Source organism: Mesoplodon densirostris, chromosome X (genome assembly GCF_025265405.1).
Source record: "Mesoplodon densirostris isolate mMesDen1 chromosome X, mMesDen1 primary haplotype, whole genome shotgun sequence".
NCBI classification, from domain to species: domain Eukaryota; kingdom Metazoa; phylum Chordata; class Mammalia; order Artiodactyla; family Ziphiidae; genus Mesoplodon; species Mesoplodon densirostris.
In genome coordinates, this window is record NC_082681.1 from 45,937,253 (window position 1) to 45,955,083 (window position 17,831).

At 34.2% G+C, this 17,831-nt stretch overlaps 1 protein-coding gene across 1 annotated transcript in view; it reads right to left on the bottom strand.

Moving 5' to 3' along the window:
* Positions 1–2,539: 2,539 nt before the first annotated feature.
* NRK (Nik related kinase) overlaps positions 2,540–17,831 on the bottom strand; it is a 144,188-nt gene continuing 128,896 nt past the window's right edge. Inside the window, exons 23-29 of the mRNA XM_060087531.1 lie at positions 16,007–16,165; positions 12,339–12,443; positions 10,562–10,704; positions 10,122–10,271; positions 7,206–7,365; positions 4,336–4,475; positions 2,540–2,635 (exon numbers count right to left, since the gene is read on the bottom strand). Coding sequence (XP_059943514.1) covers positions 2,540–2,635; positions 4,336–4,475; positions 7,206–7,365; positions 10,122–10,271; positions 10,562–10,704; positions 12,339–12,443; positions 16,007–16,165 — 953 coding nt within the window. The remainder of the gene's footprint in view (positions 2,636–4,335; positions 4,476–7,205; positions 7,366–10,121; positions 10,272–10,561; positions 10,705–12,338; positions 12,444–16,006; positions 16,166–17,831) is intronic.

Below are 17,831 nucleotides of genomic sequence, written 5' to 3' on the forward strand. Positions count from 1 at the left end.
TTTGAACATTTTCAATAATTCCTTCTATTTTGGACAAGGGCTTTGGTGAAAGAACTAAAGTACACTAAAATAACACTGTACTCTGTCCCAATGCTACTCACAACTTGCCAGAACTTTCATGCTTCAACTCACAGGACTCGGGAATCTGGCTTTTCAGAAATCCCCCTCAATGCTTCTGTGGTGGGCCAGGGCTTCCAGGTACTACTGCTACAAGGTGAGGTGTAGTTATAATTTTTTCTGTCACTGTGCACTGACTGTGAAATTTAATTGTCCCTTCACTCTCTTGTTTCAGCTGGCAAAGGATGTAAAAATTCCAGATGGATTAACATCTAAATTGGAAATATTCATTACCTACAAACCACTTTAAATATTTTCAGTCCTTCCCACGTTGGCTATCCAACATCTCAATCTCCTTTCTTAATATGTGCCCAGCTTCCTTTCCTTATTAGCACCTTATCATTTAACGCTCAATTACACATTTGCAATGTCTCTTGCTTGTTTACTTTGGGACACCTCTGTAGATGCAGTTCACTATTGTGTATATTTATTAGAATAACAGCCACAGAGCACAACGGGAGTTGACCTCCTAAAATAGTTTACTGTCTTACTGTGTTAAAAATATGATTTTAAGATAAAACTTATTTTTGAACCTTAACTGAGTAAATATGAAGAAAAAAATGTATTCTTAAAAGACCTGATTCTACATGCTACTTAAATGAGAAAATTTTCTGAAATTCAAACATAGCAAGCTCCATTTGCTCAGCGATGAGGTACTTGCACAAAGTTCCCCATGGCCTTTTTGGTGTACAAATTTATAATAATGAAGACTACTTCTAAGGAAATAATTTGACATAAAACTTTGTTTTCTCTTTAAACTACTGCATTTAAAAAGTCATTCGAGTTGTAAACACTCAAGGATAAGCCAGTTTTAAGATCACATTATTGTGTCACAGTAACAGAAATGTGAATCACATTTACCTTTAATTCATGGATTCAGGTTCTCCTAAATTCTCATTATTGAGCTACTACATTCTTGATATAAGTTGTTAGGAAAATCCAAATCATCATTCCTGGCGCCAAGGTGCCAAGAAATAACGAGCTATCATGAAATCACACATAGTCTGCATTTGTATTTTGATTTAACCAGGTAGTTTGAAAATTATTATCCCACTAGCACCGTCTTCAGATTTTAGAAGCAGAACTAGAGGAATTATAGTGAGGTATACTTTGTGGTAGTTCTGTTGCTTCTCTACTGCTCCAGAACTAACCATGGTATTGAGGATGGATATGCAGAAATGATGCTTTTCACCAGGTAGCAATTACCATAGGTGACCAAACGCCACCAAGCTATGGCGTCTATAACATTGGGGTGATGGACTAGAATGATTTTTTCATGACTATAAATTTGTAGACCTAGGTATTTGATGAAAGTTGTATTTTCTTTCAAAATCTTTTTTTAACCTATTACATTAAGTCCCTACATGTGGACTTACCACTTTTAGATTAATTTCTGATATTACAGAAATAGAAACATGAAAAACACAAGTATTAGCAGCCAAAAGTTTTTGTTGTTACATTTTGTAATTTTTGTTTAATAACTGGAGTGAAATTTTTATATAGTTTAATCTGGAATCAGGAAAATATCTAATGCTTCTGATGGTCACACTGTTGGCCAGATAAGAATTTTGATAAATCAACCAATCTGTCTTTGGGGATAGAATTTGACGCCTACTTTAAAGTATTAAAAAATACAACTTATTCTACAGTACATGTGTATAGGAGTTCAGTCCTGTATTCAGGCTTGCAAGTGTATTATTCGGTGGTTTTTAAAAACAGCTATTGCACATCTTTGGAGTTTCTGAGGAAAATCAAGCATCCAAGGCTTTCTTCCTTTCTTCTTATCAGGAGAAAACCAGCTTAACATGGGGTGAAAAGAACGCAACTGTTCTCTATTTGTGGGCTTAACTGTTATGGAGCAATGAGGAAATGGGTGGCCTTTTCCCCTTTATCACTGTAGTTTTCTCCAGGCATGCAGGTTGTTCAGCCTTAGTCTGGTTTATGTTTAGTCCTTATTATTTTCATTTCATAATCTAACCTTTGGTTCTTTATAGGACTTGGCAAATTTGCATATGGTTTGTTGCTATTTTTTTTTTCCAAAAATAACCCCCTCATTCAGGGCCAACACTTTTGAAAGCTGTTTGGAATCTAACTTATTACAGGTTTCTTAACTCCATGTTGTAAAATCTGAATATAGATACTGTCCAAACTGTCCAAAGAGTAATGTTTGAATTCACAGTAACAAAAGTTACAAGGTTTGTGCAAAAGATATTGTACACCATTGGAGTACATAGAGCTTGCTATAGTTAATTTTATATATAAAGCTACATTTCTCATTAAAACTATTCTGTGCTACATTAAAAGTATCTGATTTAATTTTTCCCTACCAGTAAAACTGAATGCTCATTTAATCTCAGAAATTTAAAATGCAAATTGCATATTTACAATGTTTGTAATTGTTATAATAAATCATTGGAACCTTTTAAACACCATAATTGCTTTGGAGCTCTTCAAGTTTTCCAAGGGTCATGAAGTAAACCCGGCTGTGGCGATTGCGCAGGATAGAGGTAAAGAACAGCTTTAAAAAGAGAGAAAGAGACACCATCAGTAAATATTTAATACATTGCAAACTGATATTTGATAGGTACAACTATAACTTCAATTTATCTGCACCAACCAATAAAGTATTAAGCCATACTGTTTTTCAGAAAGGGATTTCCTCAGATTAAAGAATATGAATTTAAATTAGTATGGAGTCTAAATTACAAGTAAAAAATAACCTTTTACCATATTCTACAATTGTACTTCATATAGTTTAAATAAAATTAGATTTTTGTAGGTGGCATTCATCTGCTAAACTTCTTGATTGGTTTGGTTAACAATTCTCCTTTGCTATTTGTTTAAAATCTATTTTTATTCAAGTTGGCTTTCCTTTTTCTTTTAATATATGGAAAATATTACCTTATTTAGATGTTCACATTGTTGCTGGTGTTTAAGTGGCCACTGAAATTTTCTACTTGGTGCAAGCTTCTATTTCAGTGGAAGACTGACATCAAAAGACTGAGATTATGAGCTAAACCAATCGGCTTAGAGAGGAACATGTTGTGTAATTATGGTCTGTGCCATAAAGAAAATTAGGACAGTACAATAATATAAATAGCAAACAGAGGTATCCTTGTTAGGACTAAGGATTTCAACATCCACAATGGATATACTTAGGAGGGTGTGTGATGTAATGATGATGATGATGATAATAACACTAGCTACCCGTGATTTAACACTTTTATGTGCCAGGCAATCTGTGAGATGCTTACTATATACATATTATTGATAATTTTCAGAATTGTTCCCAAAGTAGTTATTAATATTCCCATTTCTGAGATGAAAAAGCTAAGGTTCGGAAGGACCAGTCAAACTTTTTACACGTAGTTAGGTGGCAAAACTGGGACTGCATCCTAGATCTATCCGATCTCAATCACTGGTTCTTGCCATTATATCCCTTTATATTACAAAAAAGTACCTTTTCTTGATGCCCAGTGCTTTACCCTGTTTTTTTCTGATATTAATTCAAATCCTTTGCAATTTCTTCCAAATGTGAATGTTTCCTGGTTTTATTAGAATTATTTCTTCACGCTATTATTTCTCATAACATGTCGGGACTGTAATGATGTCATGCAATTCATTTTTCCATCTAAACTATCTGAGTTGGTTAAAATTGATCACATTACACAAATAATTGCCAAATCTTGATTTTATTTTTCTTTCCTGTGAAATGGACATAATAATGTCCACTTGTGAAGATTAACTATGATAGCTTCTAAAGTATTTAGCACAAAGTCTACCATATAATTAGGTGTTCAGCAAGCATAAGTAACTTTTTCCTTCTTCTGTTATTGGATTACATTGAAAACTATAAAAGGCAGATTTACTCAAGCATTCTTTTTCAAAATATCATATTAATATGAACATGAAAAGAACTACACATCAAAGACAATAAAGGAATTTGTAAGAAATAAAATAAAGGCTAAGCTTTGCTTTGGACACAATTAGAATTTTTACATTTTTGAAAATGATTTCTTTTGAAATAAAATTTCATGGTTTACCAAATCAATGTTTCTAATGCAAATTGCAAAAATATTTTTATTAATTTATTATATTATTAAGAGTATGCCAATTTGGGAAATATATTTATAGCCAGAAAGAAAAGGATATAAATTTCCTTAGTTAATTTTCATCACTTGCTTTATTTTTGCTTTAACTGGGGGATGTAAACTATACCTTGTCACCTCGGGTACACAGAAATCTCAGCTTCTTAATTGACCTGCGCTTCAGTTCACTTTCCAGAACCCTTGACTGCAAAGAGCGGACTTCAATGGCTTTTTGGCCCCATCCTGTGGCTCGCTGTGAACACTCATAAGCTACAATAAAAATTTAAAAATCAGAAAAACATAATATCTTTCTGTCAGTGATAGAAAATTATAAACACAGTCAACATTTGATTATTAAGAGGGACATTATTACAGTTCAGGTAAATACATTCATCTTTCCTGCTTATAAGACTGTTGTTTGGCCACTATGCTGCTCAACAGTGGTGTTCAAGCCAGCTATGTACTATCACCATTGTGACCAACTATTCAACATTGTGAATAACTAGATCTCAGTTAATTTTTGTATTCATATTCTCCAATACCACAGAAAAAGCTAAGGGTTAATCTTACCCTGTTTGTAGAAAGTCAAATCTAGCTACAGTGATTCTTTATTTTATAATCTAGTTGAGGTACAACATCCTGTAAGGGTTTGTACTTGTGCTTAAGTGACATACATTGAAATCTGACTAACTTTTCAAAATTAAAACTGCTAAAAGATGATTCGCTCAAATAATGACTTTAGCAACTCTAATGTAATTCAATTAATTACCATGTTATACATAGAACAAAAGCTAATTTGATACTGCTAAGCGTTTCTCTTGCTCAGGAAATTTTTATTAAGATTTAAACTATTGGACCGTGTTTTACATTACTCAGTGACAATAAAGACTATGACAATTGCTTTAAAGCAGAAAACCTAATTATGTAAATAGCCATATAGTCAGCTGACACTGTAAGGTATTTTCTGACATGGGGAGCAGTATTTTTTCCAACAACTGCATATAGCAAAATTTTCTAAACTTAATGCACAATGTACTTGCTGAGCCCAAGTACACAGTTCACATGGCATTACATAATTTCTACCTTAATTCTAAAACACATTAATCAGCCACTTAACCTAGCTACTGAGCTAACTTGTGTATGGGGTGGAATCCAGTGATTTAGTTCGGAATGCTTAATGATACTTGCTGTGATTGCTAAGTCTCTATATATTTGTTTGAAGATCCAAAGCAAAGATCTTATTAGTAAAAACATTCATTATATCTAAAGGAATGTAGATTGGGAAAATCTGGATCTAGGTTAGTTTTAAATAACAAAGCAGTTGTTTTTAAACAGAAAAAAAAGAGTAATTGATTTCCTTAATATTAGTGTTATAATGCAATCTTTATATACTCTCAAAATACCATTAATACACAGACCAAAATATCATGTTTTTATAGTGCTATAATTTATTTTACGCATAGAAGGATGCTTTTCAATTTTAGTGACTTAAAATAGCTCTTTCTTTTAGGTCAGAAGTTGTCCTGCCGAAGGACAAGAACTGTACCAGATGACTTTTTAAGACTTCTTTGAGTCCTATCATTGTCTACATGTGGCATAAATATGGCATAAATATAGGGGTTCTGTTTCCCATTTGAACTGAATTTCCTTATTCCAATTTCTGATTAATATATTGATCACAACCACTGTAAAGGTTAGAACAAGATTCATTATTTCAGGTTTTTTTTTTGCCACAGATCTGTCAATTATATTGTAAACGTTTATGTCTTGTCACAAAATGGTTTTAAACCCTCTGTGAGTTCTTACATTTTGAAGAAATTGGAGGAGGTTTTCAGGATAATCCTTAACACTATGTATGCAAAAGGAAAGGATTCTGCAGATGCAGTGCAAAGTGCCATCATCCCATAATGGAAAAAATGTCCATTAAAGAGAAATTCTTTCAAACTGGTCTTTAAAGCCACATGTGGATCACATTTAGCCATTTTATAGAGATTTCAGAAGCTTCTGGTTTCTTTATTGATAAACTATTTTCTCTCTGTCTCTCTTGTCCTCCTTCCCTCCCTCCCTCCCTTCCTTCCCTTCCTTCCTTCTCTCTCTCTCTCTCTCCCTCTCTCCCCCCTCCCTCACTCCCTCACCCTCTCCTTGTCCTTCTCCCTCTCCCTCTCCTTCTCCCTTCTCCATTATTTGCTTCATTAACCTTATCTTCCTTCCAGGAATATTTATCTTCAAGCAAATCATTCTACTCTCTCCCTAATATTTTTACTGTTCATATGCATTATTCTGTTCCCTATCTAGAATCCCCTCTGTAGTCACCAAGACTCAGAGAAATACGAGTTTCAAGTTATTCAGATTGCCCAGATCAGCAGTCCTGTGATGGTCAGGAAGAAAAAAATATGTCCTGGTCTAATGAAGATGAAAAGGCAGTTTTCTTTATGTTGCCATCTGGGTAGTACCTAATAGGCATTCCAATCAGTCATATTTATCTCTTTTGTAAATGAAGTTTGATGAAATCTTAGTGACAACCAATATGTCACATATTCAGTTTGTATTTGATTCTTCACAGAAATATTACTTGCTGAACAGAACACTATTGACTGTATAAAATGGAACTATTTTGCTCTTCTCTTATGACTATTTGGCAGTCTCCTAAGATAAAGGTAAACCTCAAAAATCAGTGTGATGGAATGAAATAGCTTCAACATCTGTGTAAAAGCTGCAAGCAAAGGGATTTAAAATAAAATTACAGATTATTGTGGAAAAGAATTACTTTCCTATTTTAATTACATGATTTTTGAAAATGAACAACTAAGACAGCCAAAATCAGTCTCTTTGTGGTAGCCTTGTGAATTCATTAAGAATAAGACAAACATACACATTACCTTACAAGGGAATAAGTATGCCATATCCCAAATTAACACTATATGCCTTGAGAAAAAGTGATACTTCAGGAAATAGAAGCTTTTCTGGGATCGTCTGAAACAAGAAAAATTTTATACATACCTACTGAAGATGGTATGTCTTTCCACACTTCAAGGATCTTCTTGAAGAGTTGTTCATTCGCTTCCATGGAAAGGGCTTCAGCATTGAAGGTGAGCATCATGCCAATTCCCAAGGAATCAGGTAAAATGATGATATTCTGTGGTATAATGATTTCCAGGGGCTGGAATTATGTTTCATAAGGATATACATGTCCAACATTTTATCACTACTACTTTCATTGAAGCAGCTTGGTTGAGCAATAAAGACCAAAAAGGGGTACAAAATGCAGGGAGGAGAGAAATTTCTATTTCAGTGCTAAACAGCATGCTATCCAACACTTGAAAAGAGCCTTCCCTATGTCATAAATCTGTCACTGTTTAATATTCTCCTTTATATTTAGGAGGAAACTTTGTAAAAAACAGAGATATACTTCCAACACAGAGAAATTCGTTGAAATTTCACAAACTATTATGTATAATGATAGAAGAAACATTACTTGTTTGATTTCAGATTCATTTCAGCACACTAATGAATACTTTAGTAAGGAATCACAAAATCACTGCTTATCAACCAATTCATTCAAATCAGAAATAGAAAATTAACTTTAAAATAGCTTGAGTTTAAATATTTACAAGGGGCAGCCTTATAATATCCTTCACTGCTTGAAATGTATCCTCCCTTCACAAAAATATAGAATTTCTTATCTAATTTATATAATCTTAAAATATCTTCAATTCAGAGATGTATTAGGTGACAGAAGATGAAATACTAAGAAATATCTAAGAATTTCTAAATTTCATGATGCATAAAACAATGTGACAAAACTTGCCTAAACTACAGATATTGTCACATTAATCATATTTCCCTAAAAACCAAACAATTAATTCCTCTATCATTTTTCGAATTTAGCAAGTTAAAGGAAAAAATATCAGAAACTATACTTGCCAAACCCAGCGTACTCAGGCCAAGTGCTTGAGGCCATGTCTCAGTCTCAGCAACAACAATTCTTAAAACTAAAATGGGGATCCAGAGGCGAAAAGCAATTTTAATGCGTTCCCTGGGCACTCTCATGAGCAGTTGAATCAGAAAAGAGATGAAGGAAGAGAGAAAAAGAAATTCAAGAAAAAAGATTGTCTCAAAAAAATTGTTTAGAATAGATCTGGACTGCTGTAAATCCAGAAAGCCTCAAAGGTAATTCTCTTGCTTCTCAGATGATTCCTGAAGTAACCAGATATTCTGTAGCTTTACAGCTTTTGTAATCTAGCACTTTTGGAAAAGTATTATTTTTAGTACATTCTGTTTCAGAAGACACTCTCCTCCCTTATATTAGAGTCCTTTCTCTTTTAATGGGTCAAGACTCTAGGGCATTTAGCTAAAAATTCTATTTTTTAATACACTTAAGGTATCCTAATTAGGCCAGAAAATGAATTTTTATAAACCTCATCTTCTCTCATTCTTGTTTCCATAATAATTAACTGATCATTTCAAAAGAAAATAATTATTCTTGCTTAGTAGTCAAGCGCAACACAGAATTCAGTCTTCCTAAATGACTTTTCAAATAAGTATAAACTTGGACCAATACTGTGGTGTTCAGTAATGCACTACCTTCAAAATAAAGGCTATCTGACATGACATAAAAAATAAGATGCAGGAAGTGATGGAAGACACTCCAAGTGAAAAGTACTATAATATTTATACTAAAATTAACCTGAACTCATTTAAATGGCTTTGGCTGGGCTTGGTTCAGTATTTTATACCTTATAAACAGTGATTTCTATATAGTCATAGGTGACAACAGGATGATCAGCTAATTAGATTGGTAAATATGACCAAAACTTAAAAAAAAATCTCCATTAATGATCTGACAATTGCTCCATGTAATCTGTCAGAGATATATAGATAATTCTGAAAGCTGTGCAAAATATCACATTACTACAGTGGCTTAGCAGTACATAAAAGTTTTCTCCTGGAATTTTGTATAATGCTAAACTGCTAAAACTTTAGTGATTGACAAAATGGGGAATTCAAAGAGGGTGAAGCAAAGATTTGTTGGTTCAGCCCTTCCTTTTTAATATAATTTTCAATAGGACAAATATCATTTCTACCATCAAATTTGAGATATAGGAGAATTATATTATGTATGGTACATGTGTGTGAGGGGTATTATGTTATGTTCAAGCTCTTTAGACAAATGATGTGTTTAGTATTTTTACAACTATCTGTATTTTAGATCCTGTGCCATATTTTCATATTTATAATTAATTGAGTTAAGAGTTGATGTGCATTAGCTTTTAAAATGCTGAATCATTTGATCAGAAATTCTAAGTATAACATACTGTAAGAGAATACTTTATGATAATTTGCTATATATCGCAGTTAAAGTACTACAATCTGGATAAAGAAAGGGCATACACATAATAATGCTGCAATATTGGTGTAATTTTAAAAAATCTGTTAACGCATTATGAGGTGCAGAAGACTAAAGCAAGGGTTGCAAACTCATATGGCTACAAGGGCCAGTTATTATAAATACATAATGGTGGATGGATAGAGAATGTATAGCATATGTTCCATGTAAAAGTGGGCGGGCACAAATTGGTTCCAGTTGATTATGGCCAGATAGTAATGTTGGCCTGATATTGTCAGATCATTGGTTTTTCAATAGAAATCCAGATTTTAAATGTAAACGATATTCACTTAAAAACAAACAAAAATCACTGTTGCAGACAAAATCTATCTGTGGAACAGACTTAGCTGTCTGGACTAAGAAACCATCAGCGATTTTTGTTTATCTATTACTACTTTCTGGCACTTTATACTTACCTTTTACGTCTCAGTTCTAATATAGATATTGATACTCATATTTTTAAACCTTTAAGAGTTTTGACAGTTGGAAATACTCAAATTGTGTTATAACGTAATTTCTAGGGATCTTACGTTATTTGGCAGGGTCACATCAGACATAACCTCAGATTCTGCATCAATGATGTGATATCCATCTGCTGAGCTGAAGAAAATCTTTAGTCTTTTTTCAGAACCAATAGCCAGGTCAACTGTCACTGGCTTATGACCAAGTGTTGGAAACACCTGTAGATATAAAACCAAATATGGCCAAAAGGCCAAAAATGACACTCTGTCTAAGGCGAAAATTCCCCTGCCCTTTTGTTTAACAGGTTTATAAAACCCAGAATGACTTTTAAAATTACATAATATATTTAGAGACCTATGTATTATAACTTTTTTTAGGTCTGTTATTACAATAAGAATGATTATATTCAGGTTCTAAATATTGAGTTTTCCTTCGAAGGCCAAATCTCCAAAAATCATAAGAGCCATGTATGGCCCTGTACTCTGTTTGCTGTCTTTAAATTCCTTGCCTTGAGCTTCAGCAAATGAAGGAGCTCATCTGGTCTCTTAAACCGGTTTGCTGGATCAGCTGCCTGTATTTTTGCCAGTATTCGTATATAGGCTTCATAGGACATGTAGTCTCCTTCGGAGTCTGCTGATTGATCAATGCGCACTTGGTAGGGAATGAGAAAGGCCAGACATGTTAACCTAACATAGACTGGATGTACTCTAGGCTCTTATGGTTCCTAGTCCAAGGAAACAAAAAGCCAAACAGGATTCATTGCCAAGTTCAGGTCACAGTAGAGGACTGGGCATCACAGTTTTCACCACACTGTAGTCATGAGGTGGGATTCAAGAACTGGAGTGAGGACTTGGACCAGGGACTCTGTATCAGGCTACACAGACTGTTGGTACTTACCTTCTTTGCTTTCCAGCTCCATACCAGGCAGCTCTGACCAATCAGCAGACACCCAAGAACAAACCCATATCCAAATACTGACAGCTGACCCAAGGCCCAATTTAGGGAGATCAGATCAGGGATGTGATTTGTGTCAGGACAGACCCAGACTATCTATATAGTAGTCTGTGCTATTTATAAAAGAACATATTTATTGTGCAAATAGACATTGAGGAGCAGTCATAAATACTAACCCATCTTTATTATATACATGTGATGTTTTGGCCTATAAAATATACCATGTAATCAGATCCTGACCTAAGATACAATAGTATTTCATGAATACGTTGTTGGGGTCTATCATGATGTATCCCTATCAGTGCTTTGTAAAAACTTGTCCAGGGACCAACCAGTTCAAAATCTCCTGGGTTGTTTGCTAAAAATATAGATTCCCAGGCTCCACTTCAGACCTACTAATTTGGCCTGGAGTTGGGTCTGAGATCTAAACTTTTAACAAATGCTCCAGATGATTCTTATGTATATCCCAGATTAGGAGCTACTGGACTCTATGTAATATTGCCAGCTCATTAATAAGCCCTTATTACTATAGAATAAATACAAAATAATCTTATTTATGTTGAATTCTAGAGCATTATAAAAAGATAATGAAGATAAAAATAGTCCCCAGTTTATGAGATGTGATTAAAAATCATCAGCAACTTAATTGTTTGGGACACTAAATGGTTACCTTAAGAGGCTGATCCATAGAAGTTCAATTAAACCATAATAAGGGTGCAAACAGTACTCATAATCCAAATAAGCCTAACCACCATTCCTTGTAATAGTTCTAGAGAAAAATGTGTTTAGAGATCCAGCTTGGAAGGAATATAGAACCATCCTTTCCTCCCCACCCCCATCTACTGTAGCCCTGGAAATTAAAGCAAAGGCTTTCTCCTCCTTCATTCTTCTTCCAGGTTCATTCCTCTACTATTCCTCTACAATGGTAGAGGTTTCCCCCTTTACCATTGTCACACCTTTCCTTACCTTCCCTCTGCTCTCCACCCCCCACTAAGAGAGAACAGGGACTTTCTCAGCTTCAAGTCATTGGGGTGGCACCCAAAGCTTATGTTTGTGGCTTTAGAAGAGAAGGTCTTCATGTTGACTACAGGAATTGGGAGTGAGGAGCTGGTGGGGAGGTCCTTTAAGGGGAGGGGTCAGGGATTTCCCTCACACTCTCCCTTGGTGTGGTGCCTGTGAATTATCTAAAAAAGGGTTAAATGATAATTATTGACATGGTAAATTTAAGTTACATTAATTGTAGAAGAATGGTATATATTTCTGCTACTCTATTCCAAATACTGTTCTGTTTACAATTTCTCAAAAGAAAGACCAAAGGAAAAGGAGACCACTCACTTTAATGGCAGTGCTTTCATCAAAGGACTTTGGTGCCCATGCATACAGGTGAATTGATGATTTCAAAGCAATTGCAATATATGTTGTTTCTTCATGTTGCACTACAATGATAAAATACAAAGAAGTAACGATGCTACAGAGTTAACAAGAACACTCAAGTATTTGTGTTTGTTGTTGAAAATGTCATAATAACAATGTAAGACCATAGATCACTTATTTTAGAAAAGTTATTTGGTTACAATTTGATGCCCAAAAGAAGGTGACAAAAATACTGTATAGTTTTATGGAGTGTATGCATTAGCCTTTAAGAACACTCTAAATTGTACACTGAAAACTACAGAACATTGCTGAAAGAAACTAAAGAAGACCTAAATAAATGGAAATACTTCCTCTGTTCATGGACGGGTAGACTTAACATTGTTAAGAGGTCAGTACTATCCAAAGTGATCTACAGGTTCACTGCAATCTCTATTAAAGTCCCAATGCCCCCCTATGCATAAATGGAAATGCTGATTAAAATTCACTTGGAATTGGAAGAGGCTCCAAATAGCCAAAACAATCTTGAAAATGAAAAACAAAGTTGGAGGACTCACAGTTCCCGATTTCTAAACTTACTACAAGCTACAGTAATCAAAACAGTGTAGTACTGACCTAAGGACAGGCATATAGATCAATGGAGTAGAATTGAAAGTGTACAAATAAAGCCATACATGTATGATCAGTGGTGCCAGGACTATTCAATAGGGAAAGAATAATCTCTTCATCAAATGGTACTGCAACAACTGAATATCCAAGTACAAAAAAATGAATTGGACCTCCTACCTCAATCTATATACAAAAATTAACTTGAAATGGATCAAAGCCCTAAATGTAAGAGATAAAACTATGAAACTCTTAGAAGTAAATATAGGAATAAACCTTCATGGCAATAGATTCTTATATTTGACACCAAAAGCATAAGCGACAAAAGAAAGAAACAGATAAATTGGGTTTCATTAAAATTAATACTTCTATGTATCAAAGGACACTATCAAGAAAGTGAAAAGACAAAGTATGGAATGGGAATAAATATCTGCAAATCATATATCTGATAAAGGTCTAATGTCCAGAATATAAAAAGAATACTTACAGCTCAACAACAAAAAGATAAATAAGCCAAGGAAGATATACAAATGGTCAATAAACACTTGAAAAGATGCTCAACAACATTATTCATCAGGGAAGTGCAAATCAAAACGATAATGTGATGCCACGTTACACCCACTTGGATGGCTAGGATCAAAAGACTGACATTTACAGGTGTTGGTAAGAATGAAGAGAAAAATGGAGCTTTCATACTTATGGCAATGTAAAACAGTTCTGTCAGTCACTTTTAAAAATATTCTGGCAGTACTAAGAGAAAAGAAAATATTCACTCCAATGTACAAAGACATGTATGAAAATGTTCATAGCAGAATTATTCCTAATAGCCAAAAAGTGGAAAAAGTGCAAACATATAAAACAATGGATGTATAAAAAACCGGATAAACAAAAGGTGATATATCTATACAATGCAATACTATTCAGGAATAAAAAGGAATACTGATACATGTTGAATAGGTTACAGCATGGATGAACTTTGAAAACGTTACGCTAAGTGACAGAAGCTTGTCACAAAAGACCACATATATAATTCCACTTAAATAAATCGTGGAAAAAAGACAAATCCACAGCAAAGAAAGTAGATCAGTAGCTACTTAGGACTATGACTGGAATAAGGTAAGAGGAATAAAATATGGAGTGTCTGCTAATGGCCATGAGGTTTCTTTTTGGAATGATGAAAATTAGATCATGGTGATGGTTACACAACTTTATAAACATACCCTAAACCCTTTAATTGTACACTTTAATGGGGTGTATTTTATGATATGTAACATTTCAATAGAGCTTTTTTTATTAAAAAAGAGAAAATATATAAAGAGTATATGCTTGCTCTTGGCTAGACCTTCTGGCTCTCATGAAATATTTTGTCCTACTTCTAGATTTATATTTGCTCTAAAACCCCGCTTCTTTGGCAGAGACACTGCTTCTGTATTCGCTAGCCAGACTTCATCTGAGACTAATATATACGAATTCTCTCTCACCTCTCCCCTCCCTTCCTCTCTCCTTCTCTCTTTCTCATTCTGTATCTCTGTCTCTCTGAGTCTAGCTTTGCTTTCTTTTTTTAAAACTGTTCATAAGTAGGTCAAAGAAGCATGAATAATAAACCCCCAAGAAGCAAAGAAATTCTTTGTTAAGAAAATAGTTCCAATAATTTAAATATACGACAGTAACTGATGTCGGTCCATTATTTTGTTGACCTTGGAAGGCTATGAAAATACCATGCAAGTACGGTTATGTTGTTTTCTTCCTATGTAAAGGTGCTACTGTTCCACCTGTCAGTAGGACAAATGTTATTGTTGTTATGAGAGCTGGGATGGGTTGGAATGCAGTCAGCCAGGAAAACTGGACTAAACTAGTCCATCTGTTTACCAAAAGCATAGATTTGAAAGATGACTATCTTTGTAAACTCTCTCTTATTCAACTAAAAACTCGGTAAGTTAGTAAGAGGCAGTTCTGCTATATAAACTTTTGAGTTAACATCTGGGAATATCTTTCACCTCTGGCTACCACATTTACGTAATATGATTTGGAGGAAATTAGTGATACATAAAACTAGAAGAAAGTAGTATATTTATTTGATGCCTAAGTTGTCTGGGTGCTCATTCCTACCTTTATTGTTGTTTGTGTACATATGTACACACATATGGAAACCTATCCTTGGAAAGGCTCTTTCTATGCGGAGCAAAAATGGTCAGTCAGTGTAGAAATATACTGCCACAACTCATATTATGTGATTCCAGCTATCTCTTACCTATGCCACTAGTTCTGCCTCACAGGCAATTAGTAAAGAGGAAAGAAGAAAACAAAGGCTGAGAGTAGAGGGGATTTGTTTCAGAAACAGAAGGAATTGGATAACATTACTTCCAAGTTGTTGACAGATTAGAGCAGGACTCTAAGACCTTGGATTTGTTACTCCATTTCACAGTGGATGGTTGTGAAGAAACAGGGGATATGAAAACACAGTAATCAGACAGGAAATATTTAGCAATTATATTCATGAATATCAACAGTGGGAATGAGAGCCAGCAGACAATTGATGAATTTTCGTTTTGACTCATGGTAAAGTTTCCTGGTCAGTATTAAGAGGGATTTTCTGATTTTGAAAAAAAGGAATTATTATGTGATCCTATTTTATTGCTGTTCCAAGAAAAGATAATGTCATATAAATCTCCTTGTAGGTTATTGAAGATACATCAATGCCATTTATATAATTGAAGCTAGATAGAAACAGGAAGAAATATCAGTTCATATGAACTAATTAGAGTGACTGGGAAGGGAAGAAAGGTGAGAAAGTGAACCAAACTTAACTCCAATAGCTATTTCAGTCAATCTATATTTTCTCAATAACAGCCAAGATTGTGACATAAAAGACCTGAAAGGTGTGTCAGTGAAATTCACTCATTTTTGTACTTAAAGTTGCAAATTCTTTTCTTTCTCTACTTTGCCTTTCACAATAATGTTCTTCACCAAATGAAGGGAAGCAAAATTTATACAGCTATAGTAAACATGAAATGAGACTTACGGACACTGAAGTGTTCACAACCTGTCAACTTATCAATAGCTTTGCAGGCTTCCTCTGTCTTGAGCATTTCCTCTTGTCTTCTTTTACTTTCTGGATCATCATTCAAAATCTTGTTTCTCAGCCAGGTCAAATGATATACCCGAAGTCTGTTCTTATGGCCTAATAGATAAGAAAAGATACAATGGTTCAATTCAGTCTATGTTTTTATATATTAGAAGAACAAAAAAGGTAAAAGCATTTTTGTCTTTTTAACCAAATGTTTTCATTAAAGTAAAAAAGCACTTTTAAAAATTTATGCTGCATCAGAGTCTTCCCTTTAGAGTTTGGAAATGTGATAGCAAAGTCTCTCAGTCTCTCACTTCCAAGAGACAGCTGAAGTGTCTACCAGCTACCTATGTAGAAGCAAATGTAAAATACTTCTTTGGGACAGGTTAAGACTGCCACTTTGCAGGCAACAGAATCACCATCCATTCATTTGTACCTTAGCTTCTTATCTAAGTCATGATCTTTCTGGGATTCAGAGACCCAGAAGCTATCTCTGGTAATGTGTATATATGAGAAGGGTTTCTTATGTATTGATTGTTAGGCATTCTGGGCCAGTGAGATGGGTCTTTGTACTCTTTCATTCCAGTATACTTATGAAATAACTGAACAGTTTCATTATTTTTTCTCGGTCCAATCTATCTTTAATGTTAATTTTCTAACTGTAAGTCCCATCAAATTCCTACAATTCCTTCAGAAAAACAAGCCATTAAAATTACACATTTCTTTTCATATATAGTGACTTTACATTCATTTTTAGGGTTTACAACTGTAAGATTTCTGGGCCCAACAATAAGATTCTCATTTATGTAATTAATCTTAAATATATTTTTACACAACATTTTTGAGTAGTGTTAGAAATCAAGCATCTATATCTATTGCCATTCTAGTCTCAAATGGTAAAATAAAATTGAAATCTGAACTATTAGATATCTTTCTATACTGACGTCCTCACTACTATTTGATGCAAAAATAATCCACATTTAAGAGAAACTTAAGAATTAAAAAGAGAACATTTGGGTTAGAGAAAGCTGGATAAAAAGTAAAGAAATCTGTTATCCAGATGTGCAGTCTATAAGCCACCCAGATGTTTTCAAAAACTAAATGTTGCTTCTGTGTGCCTCAAGCAATTATAAATGAATGACCAAAAAATCATGACACTTTAGTATATCTGTAGAGGATTTCTCTAACCAAAACTTAAAGCAAAATGAATCATATTTAGGACTATACATAATCATTAATTAATGTGCAATATCGTTATTAGGTACAGACAGGAAGTATATAAACACATAAAATTACTGTGATTAGCATAATTTTATTCTACAGTCAAACCATTTAAAAAATTTTTCCTAATCTTTCAACAGTCATTTTTTTGCCTAAACTCAGCATTAATGTTAGGGCTTTCCTGATACCAAGTACTGTTTAGTAATCACAATAATTATTAACATCCATATACTTGGTCTCTCATATTTCAAGGTTCAGGATCTGACTGACCAAAACTAAGAAGTTCAACTACTATGTGGGAAGAATGGATAGATCTTAGGGGATCCATTCTTGTTACTAGTCCTATCTGTAGGCCTTTATTATACAGCTGTGGCAGAGACGAGTCTCATTTTTATCCAATTATTGTCCTTTTTGTTCTTTGTTGCTTCTAACACAAGAAAGGTATATAGTGGAGGTTAGTGTGGTCGTGTGTGCATGGGTGGGTGAAGCTGTGAGTTGTGAAGATGTAGGTGGCTACTCAGAAAAGATGTGAAAGGATGCAAATGGCATGGTTTTTCTT